Source organism: Meriones unguiculatus, chromosome 17 (genome assembly GCF_030254825.1).
Source record: "Meriones unguiculatus strain TT.TT164.6M chromosome 17, Bangor_MerUng_6.1, whole genome shotgun sequence".
NCBI lineage: Eukaryota > Metazoa > Chordata > Mammalia > Rodentia > Muridae > Meriones > Meriones unguiculatus.
In genome coordinates, this window is record NC_083364.1 from 35,463,496 (window position 1) to 35,477,042 (window position 13,547).

Consider the following 13,547-nt stretch of genomic DNA (forward strand, 5'->3'; position numbering starts at 1 on the left):
GGCAAGGAGAATTTCTGAAAGTTTTGAAAGAACTGTGTTCTTTTAACAGCCTGGACTTTTAAAAGGTTAGTCTGATTAAAACAAAATGTTTCAAGCAGTTTAATTGATTAGATGACATTCATTTGCAGTATTCCAGAAGAAGTTTAGACAAGGCCTAAATCAAAATAAAAACAATGAAAATGAAGAAGTGATAGTTAAGATATTTAAATTAGGAAGAGCTGACAGCTAATTGGCTATGTGGATCAAGACAAGGAAGTTGGGGCTGTAGGGCATTGGTTAGCAGTTAGGAGAGCTGTCTGCTCTTGCATAGGACCTAGGTTCAATTCCCAACACACACAGCAGCAGCAGCTCACAACCACTGGGATCCATTGCACTGACTCTTCTGGCCTCCTTGGACAATTACATGCATATGGTGCATAGATGTGTACGGCAAGACATTTATACACACAAAATAAATCTTAAAAAATCAGTGTTCAAAAATAGTAAAAGCTAAAAAGAAAATAGTAAAAGCTAAATGCACCCCTAGTATATTTGAAGGTCATGGTAGTAACACTATAGCATAGTCACATTTACACTCTTCCATTCCTTCTGTTTCCTAAAGTTACTGAAAGGGAGATGGTTTTTCTTTTTCAATCACTGTGTGTTTAGCAGGTTTTCATTAATCTTGTAGAATTATCTTGACATTTCAGATTTTTCATTTTGAATTTCTAAACTACTTCTTTTTTTCTCCTGTAGGTTAATGGCACTGATGCAGATTATGAATATGAAGAAATCACACTTGAAAGGGTAAAAACTATTATCTTAATCTGTTGTTTGAACTTGTAAATATATTGTTCAATCATAGAATCCAAGGGGAAAATGTCTTTCAAAACCAGAAAAATGTTTTGTTTTTATAAGTTCACAGATCATAAAATTAACTGTGTTATTTTCAGAATTTTTTTTTATATTTTTTGAACTTTTGTAGATTTACAGAAAAGCATAAGGGTAATGCAGAGAATTCCAGTTACTTTGAACTCTTCTCTATTGTTAACATCTGCTTTTCTTATAGTGCATTTGTTTCAACCAGTGGGCCAGTGTTGCATTATTATTATTACCTGAAACCTGTATTTCTTATTCCTTAGTTTTTATGAGGTTTTTTTCCCAGATTACCATACAGGAAACTACACTTCATATACTTATCTGTTTAGGGTGCTCTAAATTATTAGTTTGTCAAAGTTTTCTTTAATTTTTTTCTAAGAAAGTAGCATCCTATCAAGACAGTGGTACACTTGTATTCACAGCGCTTAGGAGGTGGTGGCAGGAGGGTCAGGAGTTCAGTGGTGAATTCAAGGCAGATTGTGCTACATGAGACTGTCTCAAATACACCTACCTACTGACATACATTTATAGAGGTTAGAGTGAGGGTTGCACGTGTGCAGTCAGTTCATACTGTATTTTAGAAACATTGTCCTTGTCTGGCAGTTTCTTCCAAAAATTAAAAGTTCTACACCATAGTTTTTCTGAGTACCAGACTATCTACAAATTAAAAACTAAATCTTAATTATTATATTTTGTTGTCTTTGAAGCCATAATGGATGCCAAGGAAAATAAATAAAGCTGCAAGAGTCTTTTGCATGTGTAGTAGATCTTCATTGTCTACTACTTAATTTCAGGCCCCCACTCAAGTTAGGCGGGTGGCTCAGTAACATTCAAGTAAGCTCAGGGTTAATGTGTTTTCATGGGGCAATTTATGACATCTCTTGCTGTTTGACTTACTTGTTTTAATCCTCTCCCAGTGCCTTTTAAGTTTCATATATTTAGTTTTCTGACTATGTATTTTTTACTACTTGAAAAATTTGAATACTGAATTTCTTGGCAGCTTTTCACAGTCTTTTTGTTATGTTCATATCTTACTTATTCTTCATAGAATTTAATCTGAAAAAAATAATTATTAGTATTTTAGGACAAATAGTGGAAAATTGGATGTTTACTAATTATGAATAGTAATTGGTCAGATATACCCACTAATTTGAGTTGCTACAGGCAGAAAATAAACATTTCTAAGTACCTTTTCCTAAGTCAAAGAAATATCATTTCCCTTTATAGATTTTTAATAGCAGTAAAAGCTCTTTTATGTGCAAATATTACTCAGAAGTTCAGTTTTCCTATTTGTAAAATAAGTAGAAAAGTAAAGTGGCAGCTGTCAAAGTCTGCTTGCAATCAGAAAAGTACTTCTTACCAACATAAAGATTCTCAAATTGGGCTTCAGTACTAAAAAATGCCATTTGGTAATCGGGTAAACATCTCAGAGATCAAATCTGCTTTCACTTATCAGCTCTAGTTTGGTCATTTTTAAATAAGCAGCTGGCAAAGTGGTCAGAAGAAAAGCACCACCCTCACCCCTTTTTAAAAAAGTGAAATGACAGCAGTCCTGCTCAGAAATGAAGGTAATAGCCAGGTCTCATGGCTTTTGTATTCCAGGCCCAGGAGGCCAAGGCCAGGATTGTATTGGGTTGAGGTTAGTCTAGGCTGCTTAGGAAGACCTTTCTCAAACACAAATTAAACTAATTAATGAAGCAAAAAGATCACATGCTTTGTGTCTTGGGGAAGAAATGTGAATGAGGAGCATTTTAAAAGAAATTTTAAACTAAAACTACAAAAATAGTAAAAGAAAACATAAATGTAAATGCTTGCGATTCTAGATTAGGCAGTGTTTCCTAATACCAAAATTGACAAAAGAAAAAGTAATGTGATTTGGACTTTGGTGGTTCAAACGAGATTATTAAGAAATTAAAATATAATCAACATAATGGTAAAAAATTTGCAAGCCCTGTACCCATAGAAGACTTGTATACAGAGCACAGACAGGTTACACACACTTGTTTTAAAGAAAGAACTTCAACCTAGGCTTCTGAAGAACTCAGTATATTTTTTCATCCTTACCTACTGAACAATAATACCTCTGAAGAAGCTTTTCCTTATCTGAAAAAATGTCTATTGAATTTAGAATCTTTCTCTTACCCTTTTTGTAGTATAGCTCCTGTCTCAGTATAGTTTTAGAGCCTAAACACTTAGCTCTTACTTCTTGGAGTTTTTCCTTCTGTCCTTAGGGAAATTCGGGACTTGGTTTCAGCATTGCAGGAGGTACAGACAACCCCCACATTGGAGATGACTCAAGTATTTTCATCACCAAAATTATCACAGGAGGAGCGGCTGCCCAGGATGGAAGACTACGGTATGTCTTAGCGTAGCTATGGTGTTGACAAAAGACAAGGAGTAACACAAAGAAACAGCATAATCACCTAACGTGGGTCGAAGCTCAAAATGACCAACTCTAGGATGATTTTCCCTTTGTATTGTTTCTGTCTTTTAGGAATTCAGTTTTATCTTAGGTTATAATACTTTGAGTAATTCCTTTTGATAGCTTAAATGTCTGTAACCGATTTTATAGATGTCATGAGTTGTCCTTGGTGTTTACAAATAAAGTCACAAAACTTTTACTTTCTGCTTTGGAAAACAATTATATAAACTTACATGGGATTTATATAGTGTTCTGTTTTGGAAAATGTCGTTTTTAATACTGCTATTTCATTGGGACATACATACTGGCATTTTTCCAGTTTCTTTGGTTGTCTGAGGTTATATTTATATATGGTTACAGAATGACATTTGGGACTAAGGATTTTCCAACCTCTGAGCTAGTAAATTATTTTATCTTATTAAGGTCCCTTCATATCTTAACCTGGACTTCTCACTGGTATGGCAGAATTATATTAGTGAAATTAGCCATAACAGTTAGGAATCTGAGCATTCATGCATATGTAACATTTACCTCCTAATCTTGTGTTACTGCCCTTTTGTTGGTGCAGCTTATGTGAAAATATGTCTGTTTAACTGAAGAATACACCCAGAGTACTCTTTTGAGTATAGAATTTCTTTCCTCTATGAAAATTTAATTAGATATAGAAACTTGTCAGGACCAGTTTTATTATCATAAGTGGGTTTTGTTCTCCTCTCTGCTAGTTTGAAATGACCGCCATGTTTTCCTAAAAGAACACCATGCAATCAAAGCCAGGACCAGAGCTAAGTTCAAAATGTTGAGAATAGAAATTATGTTAGTTACATAGAGAACTTTGAATTAAATGAGCTGATCTTTAAGTTCACATGAGTTTCAAGAAGTAATTTGTTTTGTTTTGGACTTTGTTTTTTGTTTGTTGTTGTTGTTCTACACCTCAGATTTGAAAAAATAAAAATTTTGTCTTGGCTAAGTCAGTTAATTTCAGTTTTGACACTATCCTTTGACCTTCTGCGTAGCTTAACTGACATTAAGGTTTTTTAAGCTTCAATACATAACCTGGTACAAGTTGTCTTAAAGATTAACTACTAGGAAGTACCTATGGTTAGTGTCAGATGCTTGCTAATTGTATCAAATATCTTTGTACATAAGAAACATACTAATATTTTTAAATTATTTTCATTTTTATTTTTTCTCTTTGCTGGCTTTTTGGAAATTTATACATTGGAATATAACGTGTAGTTTATATTTTCTGGAATAAATAATTATTTATCAAAAAGAAAAATTAAAAATTGGTAAAATAGAACACTGGTATATAATATTTTGATATTTTATGGTTTTCTCAGGGTAAATGACTGTATACTGAGAGTAAATGAAGCCGATGTTCGTGATGTAACCCATAGCAAAGCAGTTGAGGCATTGAAAGAAGCTGGATCTATTGTGCGATTATATGTGAAAAGGCGGAAACCAGCATCAGAGAAAATAATGGAAATAAAGCTTATTAAAGGTCCTAAAGGTACGTTGTAAATTAGAGTAAGACATTAAGAAACATGAGCAAAATACTTTATATTCTAAGATAATCATTCTTTTAGTCTTCTACAGAGTTTCAATTGGTTCATAGATTTTTTTTTCTGTTATTTTTACTGCTCTTTGTCCCAAATAGAGTTTTAGAGTGGCTACATCCCTACCAAAGTGGCCACATTTTATATGTTATATATAATTATATATCATTTAATATATATTAATTTCCATGTACTCTTCCGCATTTTACTGCTATGTGTATATAAATTGAAGAATAAGCTCTATGTGATGTTGTATATATGCAGAGTTAGTGTGTGTGCCCATATGCACACACCCATGCATGCCCTTGGGTAGGCCAGAAGGTGATGTCGTTGTCTTCCTCTGTTACTCTCCACCTTACCTTTTGAGACAGGTTCTCTTGCTGTGTAGTAGCCTGTCCTTAATAGTGTTAAAAATAGGGAACAGAATCTCCAGTTACTTTAAAGTTTTTTAGTTAGATTGTTGGGAAGAAATAGTTTGCCATGCATATGGAAATCTGGACGGTTTGCGGGAGTTAGTTCTTGCTTTCCACCATGTGGATCGAAGGTCAGCTTAGGTTGTCAGGCTTAGTGGAAGGCACCTTTGCCGGTTGATTCATCTTACCAGCCTTCTAATTTATAATAGGTTCATTTGTACCTGTTCTAAGTGTCATCTTGTTAAGGACTCTTATTAGTAAAAAATACTTGGCTCTTGAAATCATGTGTAGTGTTTATATTAACTTTTTATGATCTACAAAGTACTTTAAATGTAGTGTGTAGGTCAGATTGAAAAAGGATGATATAGTGTGTGTCATGGCACTTACCTTTGTTGTGAGGACTGGAAAGGTGATTTCTGAGTTTGAGGAAATGGATAGGATTGAGGATGAGTAGATATAGTAATACTAATACTTGGTTTCCTAGAGGAACTAGGATTCCAATAAATAAGGAATGTGGAGAATGTGGTATTGAGGATGGGATTTCGGAACTGCTGAAATTGTTATTTTAAATTGTCGATTCAGGGCTGTTGGGAGGGGGAAAATATCCACATTTGTAAAGCCTGATGTTCTTTATTTCTTCTCAGTTACTTCAGTCTTATGGACATATTATTAGTAAAGGCCATAATTGTGAGGAAAACAAAAGTAAAACATAATTTTAGGTTTCTGTTGTTTTCAAATCTGTTTAGAGAAAGACTTTAAGAAGAAAATATAATTTCTGACTATTAGAATGGCTGCATTTGTAAACCTGAGGCTTCAGATTTATTTTATGTGTGTGAGTGTTTTGTTCGCTTAAATGTCTATGTGCCACATGGGTGGAGGGGGGTGTTGGATTCCCAGGAGCTGGAGTTCTGAGCCACCATGTGGATTCTGGGAACCAAACCCTGGTCCTCTGTAAGATCTGCCAGTGCTGTTCACCACTGACCCCTCTCCACTCTCTTAAATAAGATTTTGAAAGCATAAAACTAAATAATTTTCTGTGTGATGGATTGTTAACGTCTAATTTTCATCCTTTTCCCCCGGCTTTAATTCACCTTACTGATGAGACACTAAACAAGCATGTTCCAACCAGGTCTTGGGTTCAGCATTGCTGGAGGTGTTGGAAATCAGCATATTCCTGGTGATAACAGCATCTATGTAACCAAAATAATTGAAGGAGGTGCAGCACACAAGGATGGAAAGCTTCAGATTGGAGATAAGCTTCTAGCAGTAAGTACCTGCACTCTTAATGTTTGACTCTTCCTCCATCTTCCTCCATCTCCTCTTCTCTGTGTCTACCTGTGCTTCCTAGTTAAATAGGTAACACAGAAGTATTAACTCCAGTCTGTGTTTACAGTGCGCTCTTACCATGGGGGACGCATCTACTTACACCATAATGAAGGCCAGTGAGCTAACTGCTCAGCCCCAAAACTATAACACCAGTAGTTTCGTGGGACTTTTCTTTTTCTTATAAATTGTTTAAACAGGATCTGGAGAGATGGCTCAGTGGTTGAGAGTGCTTATAGCTCTTTCACAGGACCTAGGTTTGGAATTTGATGTCACCTTCCTACCTTCCTGAGCATCAGACATGCACGTGTGTACACACACACGCCACATAAAATAATAGTAAGTGTTTAAACACATAATTATGACTAAATAATTCTGCTTGTTATTTAGAAACTTTTACTAAACTGTTTATTTAGAAACTTTTTTTAGGTTACTGAACTATATGTAATTTTTTTTCATGCTTTTTTTCCCTCCATATGGTGATTACTGTGACTTATCCATATTTCCTAGAGCTGAAATCCATTCATACAAGATGTAACTGAGATTGTATCACAGTTTATCCAGTGTTCATGAACAACTAACTGCCTAAGTCCTCATGTTCACTAGGAAAATGGAACCTGAAGCAAGGTTAAGGTGCTGGTGAAGATAAAGATCCTGTAAAGCCCAGAAAGGGAGAAGTGAGATGGACATGTGTCCTGGTTAGGGTTTCTGTTGCTGCAGTGAAACACCATGACCAAAATACCAAGTTGGGGACAAAAGGTTTAATTCAGCTTACACTTCTGTATTGTTGTTCATTACCAAAGAAAGTCAGGACAGAAACTCAAACAGGGCAGGAACCTGGAGGCCGGAGCTGATACAGAGGCCATGGAGGACTACTGCTTACTGGCTTGCTTTGAATGGCTTGCTCAGCCTGCTTTCTTCTAGCACCCAGGATCACCTGCCCAGGGTAGCACCATCCATAATGGGATGCCCACACATACACATACACACTGATCACTAATTAAGAAAATGCCCTACAGCTGAACTTATGGGGGCATTTTTTTTTTTCCAATTGAGGCTGCCTCCTCTCTGTTGACTCTTTTATGTCAGTCAACTTGACATAAAACCAGCCAGTACGTCAGACATGTTAATGCTTTCACAGGTGTGAGCTACATCAGCCATGACCACTCCTAACCAAAACAGGCTAAGAGAACTGGTAATAGTAGGAGACAGAGGTAAGGTAGTAAGAGCCAGGGTACTATATTGACCATCAAGGCCTAGTGACAAGAAGGCTCAAATTTGTAAAGGTAAAATGCACGAGTATAGTGGTAATTATGTCATTTCCACTTGGGCATGTGTTATAATCATGGTAGGAAGAATTGCTGTATGCTCTGGTGTACCAGGGTTTCATTGACTGCTTAAGTGTTGATTTTATTGGCTCATTGAGTATTCTGTTAGTAACATTACTAAGCAACAAAGCCTATCACCCTACTGTTTTCTAGATACTTCTAAAACTTTTTTTCAACCTTAGCAACTTAGCAATGGGAAAAGGAAGGAACAGGACTCTTTTTTTGCTCTCACCTCTTGTCTTACAGCATAATTGCCAGTCTTTCTGTAAGCTATGAGTAATAGTTTGACCACAGACACCCACCTGCCTGTATAAACTTAGCTTTGCGAACCCATTAGATTTTCTCACTTTCTTACGTATTCTTTATTGTGTGTGTGTGTGTGTGTGTGTGGCAGCATAGGTACCTGTGTGCCACTGTATATGGCAGGACGGTCGTGCCGCATATTCCAGGAGAGCTGGGTGGCACACTTCCCTCTAATCTCCTGTGCCACCCATCTTAGGAATGCACGTGTATATCACCACATCCCAGTGGGGTTTTTTGGGTTTTTGTCTGTTTGCTTGCTTTTGTTTCTGAGTCCAGGGATCTAACTCAAGTTATCAGGGTTGTGCAATTAGTTCTTTTACCTATTTAGCCATCTTTATTGTTTGTCTGGAACTAGTATTGAGAGCAGGAAGCCAACAACCTATGTTGATTTTCAAAAGCAACAGGACATCATTCTGTCGAAGAAAGGAAGGAAGGAAGGAAGGAAGGAAGGAAGGAAGGAAGGAAGGAAGGAAGGAAGGAAGGAAGCCTTTACTCTCACAATTATGCTGAAATTGTACAATTTTGAAGGCCTATTTTAATCTGGTACTTGGCAGACCTTCATTGTCCACTTTCTGCATTTACCATAATTATTCTCTAATTTGATATTTTTCTTCATCTCACTATCCCTAGTTCTCACTCTTCTTTCTTGTTACTCTTTCTAGTTTCCAAACATACAGTTGATTTAGAACTCAGCTCTGTGCATTCTGTTCTGTTAGTGCTTTCTCCGTTATGTTTAAACTGTAAAGACTCTTTAATAAATGTCAGATAACTTTGCTCAAGTCTAAAACTTTGAGATCATCTTTCTTCCTTGAATATCTCATCAGAATAATTAGTCAGCTATTATGACTCATATCTAATACTAAATAAGAAAACATAACATTTGAGCTCTGGGTCCATTGCTTTGTGGAATAATTAGTAATGGGAGAGGCAGCGGTTCCCAGAACAACAGCCACACCTTCAGGAGCAGGAATGGTGGCAGTGGCCTCCCTTGCTCCTATCCCCACAGTCACTGCCCTGTCTCCTGGAGGAGGGAGTCACAGCAGTGGCAGCAAAACAGGTCATCTGCAGATATTTTCTGCATGGGTTTGTAAGGAAGGAGATAACTGTCAATACACTCAGCACCTCTGCAGTGGTCTATATGGTACAGTGGGCAAATATTTTCAAAGAGGGTGCTGTGTTAATGGAGACTGCTGCAGATACGAACATAGCAACCGCTGAACTAGGAAGAAGTGACTACAAAACCACCCTTTTCTGCTGCTGCTTCCTCTTCTGAAGTTGGATCATTTGCCGAAATGAATTCAGGCAAAGCTGAGTTAAGAAACCCAAACTTTCCAAGTAGGAGCAGGTTCTGAGGACTGAGTGAATGCCATTGAGTTTGTACAGGGCAGCCCTATGTAGCTTTCCTGTGCCTTCCTGCACTGAAATACCCCATAAGGCTCAGTGACCAGGGAGAGAGCCAGAGAAGGCACCAGCTGCAGTGGAAACAAAGAAGCAGCTTTGCCCCTTTGCTGAAGTGGAAGAGTGTCACTATGGGAAAACTGTATCTCCATGGGGACTCCTGTGACATGTGTGGCTTGCAGTCCTACACCCAGTGGATGCTGCCCAGAGGCCACCGCACATAAAATCTGTCATTGAGTCCTATGAGGAGGACATGGAGCTCTCTTTTGCTGTGCAGCACAGTAAGGACATGGAGGTGGTCTATGAGAAAGCCAGCCCCACTGAGCACCACTTTGGGATCCTGTCCAACTGCAGCCATACCTATCATCTCAAATGTATTGGCAAGTAGAGAAGTGCTATGCAGTTTGAGAGCAAAATCATAAAGTCCTTCCGTGAATATTGGATCACATCTAACTTTGTCATTCCAAGTAAGTACTAGGTGGAGGAAAAAGAAGAGAAGCAGACATTCAGAAATACAGGGAGGCCATGAGCAACAAGGCGTGCAGGTATTTTGATGAAGGACGTGGGAGCTGCCATTTGGAAGGAACTGATTTTACAAGCATTCATACCCTGATGGCCGTAGGGAGGAGCCGTAGAAACAGAAAGTGAGAACATCTAGCAGATAGATACCAGGCTCAATGAAGAGTTCACTTCTGGGAGCTCCTTGAGGAGGGAGAACAACCCCTTTGACAATGACGAAGAGGCTGTCACCTTTGAGATGGGCAAGATGTTGCTTATGTGTTTGGCTTCAGGTGGGGCCGAATTACTGACAGAGTCTGAGGACAAGTGGGGCTTGTTTCACGATGAGCTGGAAGATTTTTATGACTTGGATGTATAGCAGCTTTGTGTGGCATGGGAACTGGTCTGCAGAGCCTCAGACAGTGGCTGTCCCCTGTGCTGTGTGGCAGTGCGAGTGGCTGTCCTACGCAGGCCTCCAAACTCCAGGTGCTGTCGTGATCACTACCCAGGGCCTGCTCCTCCACCCCTCACCTTTCCCTAAGAGGGTGTTGTTTTCTCTGTTTCAGATGTTACAGAAATAAATCTTAAAGTTAGTATTTTTTGTAACATGAATTTAACTGTCAGACAGTTTGTGTAGGTTTGTTGTGTCATCTGCTTCATCCAGGTTGTGTTCGTGGACTTTGCACCCTCATTTTGAGACCCCAGGTTCAAAGGGAAAAGCACTGCCTATGCTTTGGGGTTCAAGGATAGGGGCAGTTGGGACAAAAGGGGCCTAAGTTGTCAAGTGGCTCTCTGCGCTGGATATAGGGGGGCTCCTCGATTTCCGTGAGGCCTGCACCTTTGGCGTTTTATATATCTTCCCTGTCTCCTAGTCCCTGTCACATGTGCTTCTCCTATGGTTTTGAGCTCTTGTTCAGGTGCAGGCAAGGAGTACTACTGGGTAACCAGAACCAGGTGCAAATGTGTTGAAGTTAACATGAGAAAATATAAAAACCCATGAAGGATGGAGTGGCATTCCATCATGCAGAGTTGACAGTGAACTCCCAGGGGTCAATGGACTTGGTGGGTGAGCAGCTTCCCATCCGTGCATTCTTAGCCTTAGTGGGCAGGTGTGGGTTAGTGGCTTCAGCCACATGTAGCAGGTAGATCTTAAAGGAGCAAGCAGTATGTCTGTAGTTGTTACTAGCAGTGCTAGTAGCTCTTTCTGTCTGTCTGTCTCTAGAAATTGGATTGGCCACAGGCTAAATGACCTGGTTGTCCACTTATCAGTACATACTGATGTTTTGAATGTTTTACAGTCTAGCCTTTTCATTCCAGGCATTTCTTGAAAAAAACCTTTGTCCTCATTTGAGGGGCCCTGTTGTGAGCTTCAGTGTTTGTTTTTGTGGGTATCACTGCCTCATTCTGTCCCTGAACTTTGAAAGTAGGCAGGTGGATTTCAAGCTGAGGTGTTGCCTGTGCTAGAGAAATCAGTTTGCAGTAGTGATAAACCCTTTCCCACTAGTGAAAAGGGAGGGTATGGCTACTCACAAGACAAGCAAAAATTAAGCTGGTAGATTCCTTGGCGGGAATTTGGTTCACCTTTGCATTTTGTTGCTCATTCCTGGAATAGCTTGGGAAATACTCAGATTTGTCCCTCTGCCTTGCTTTCCTGGAACCCACCCGTTCTTTCACTTAAAACAAGTCATTGTTGCAGAAGTCTCTGTATTTTGCAGCTGCCCTTTTTAAGAAGCACTTTTCCCAAATAAACCAATTTAAAAGAAAAGAAACAAACCGACCAACAACATTTAATGACAAACCAGTAGTCATGGTATTTGTGCATGGTTTTACAAACTGGATAGGGCTTGACAGGAATAGCTTACTTTTACTTTGTATTTTAATACTGCTTCTCCTTAAAGTAATTAAAATGTGCCCACAATACTCTATTCTTTCTCTAAGAGTGAGGAAAAGTTGAGGCTGGGGATAGAAGCTAGAATCAAAATTGTCTATTTCATGAACATATGAAAAACAGTTTCCTTGTATCAGAGACAGTAAAGATGAGCATCTTTCTTCACACACATCTTTGTTTTCCTTAAATCACTCTCTCATATCATTTGGGTAATTGTTTTTTACTAAAAACCAGAAAGCATGTAAAATGTCTTCAAATATTATCTCTTGTTATCTTCTTATAGGTGAACAGTGTATGTTTAGAAGAAGTTACTCATGAAGAAGCAGTGACTGCCTTAAAGAACACATCTGATTTTGTTTATTTGAAAGTGGCAAAGCCAACAAGTATGTATATAAATGATGGCTATGCACCACCTGACATCACTAACTGTAAGTGTGATAGCTTAAGGTTGCTTAAATATCTTGTTTTCACAAATACACTGTCTATAATGTTGCCAGTATATGGTAATAAAAAAGATTAGGCATCATAAAAATATTATATACTTATATACCCACTATTGGGGAGATGGGGGAACAGGAGGATCAGCACTGCAAAAATAATTTAAGGCCAATCTCAAAAGAAAGAAAGAATTGGCTTTTCAGGTGACATGGCTCCAACTTTTGATCCCAGAACCCCCTCAGGTAGCTCATAGTCACCTATAAATTCAGCTCAGGATCCAGTGTCCTGTTTTGTTGGTTGTTTGTTTTGTTTTTTTGTTTTTGTTTTTGTTTGGTTTTTTGAGACAGGGTTTCTCTGTGTAGCCTTGGTTGTTCAGGACTCACTTTGTAGACCAGGCTAGTCTCAAACTCACAGAGATCCGCTGCCTCTGCCTCCCGAGGGCTGGCAGTGCCCTCTTTGCCCTCCTCAGGCACCTGTGCTCATGTGCACAAACCTATATACACATAATTAAAAATAAAAAATCTTTCAAAAATGAATATTTTAAGGGAAACTTAAATGAATTTTTAAGGGAAAAAATTCTTTAAATTTTTAAATCTGTTAAATCATAATCTTTAATATTAAGATTCTCAAGCTTTTCTCTAAATAAGATACTAAAGGTATTTTGCAAGTAAGGCAGATCCATGTTATATGCTTGCACACAAAAATAAACAAATGCTTTATTCTGTGCAGACTAATTCTAGTGCTCCTAGTTGGTGCATTGACTATTCTTTGAGAAACACTGGTGTTTTTCTCAATTAAATAATTTTCTTAATGATGTTCAGCCTTTCTAATCAATAGAAATGATATGCTTCTTTTTAACAAAGAAAACACCTCACTTCTACTTGAAATTCTTGCATGTTCTTGGTCTTGTACATAAACTTTACATAATGACTTTTTATCTGTTTATTTGTAATTTAAAGAATTGTCTGGCTTGTCAGTTATCAGTCTTACTTTGAATATTGACTTCTTTAGGACAGCCATGTACAAATCTGGGACAGCTCTTCAACAAACTAATCATTGATATCCTAATTTTGATCAAACATTATTACAAATAGCCAGGTTACTAGCTAGAAAAACATTAAA

At 38.0% G+C, this 13,547-nt stretch overlaps 1 protein-coding gene and 1 pseudogene across 22 annotated transcripts in view; both read left to right on the plus strand.

Annotated features, from left to right (window-relative positions):
* Dlg1 (discs large MAGUK scaffold protein 1) overlaps nucleotides 1–13,547 on the plus strand; it is a 181,639-nt gene that overhangs the window by 106,690 nt on the left and 61,402 nt on the right. For all 22 annotated transcript variants that reach the window (XM_021645131.2, XM_060370191.1, XM_021645132.2 and 19 more), the window contains 5 exons: nucleotides 736–786; nucleotides 3,090–3,214; nucleotides 4,621–4,790; nucleotides 6,379–6,515; nucleotides 12,271–12,415. In XM_021645131.2, the coding sequence (XP_021500806.1) occupies nucleotides 736–786; nucleotides 3,090–3,214; nucleotides 4,621–4,790; nucleotides 6,379–6,515; nucleotides 12,271–12,415 (628 nt within the window). The remainder of the gene's footprint in view (nucleotides 1–735; nucleotides 787–3,089; nucleotides 3,215–4,620; nucleotides 4,791–6,378; nucleotides 6,516–12,270; nucleotides 12,416–13,547) is intronic.
* Nucleotides 6,970–12,254, plus strand: LOC132648535 (E3 ubiquitin-protein ligase makorin-1-like; annotated as a pseudogene).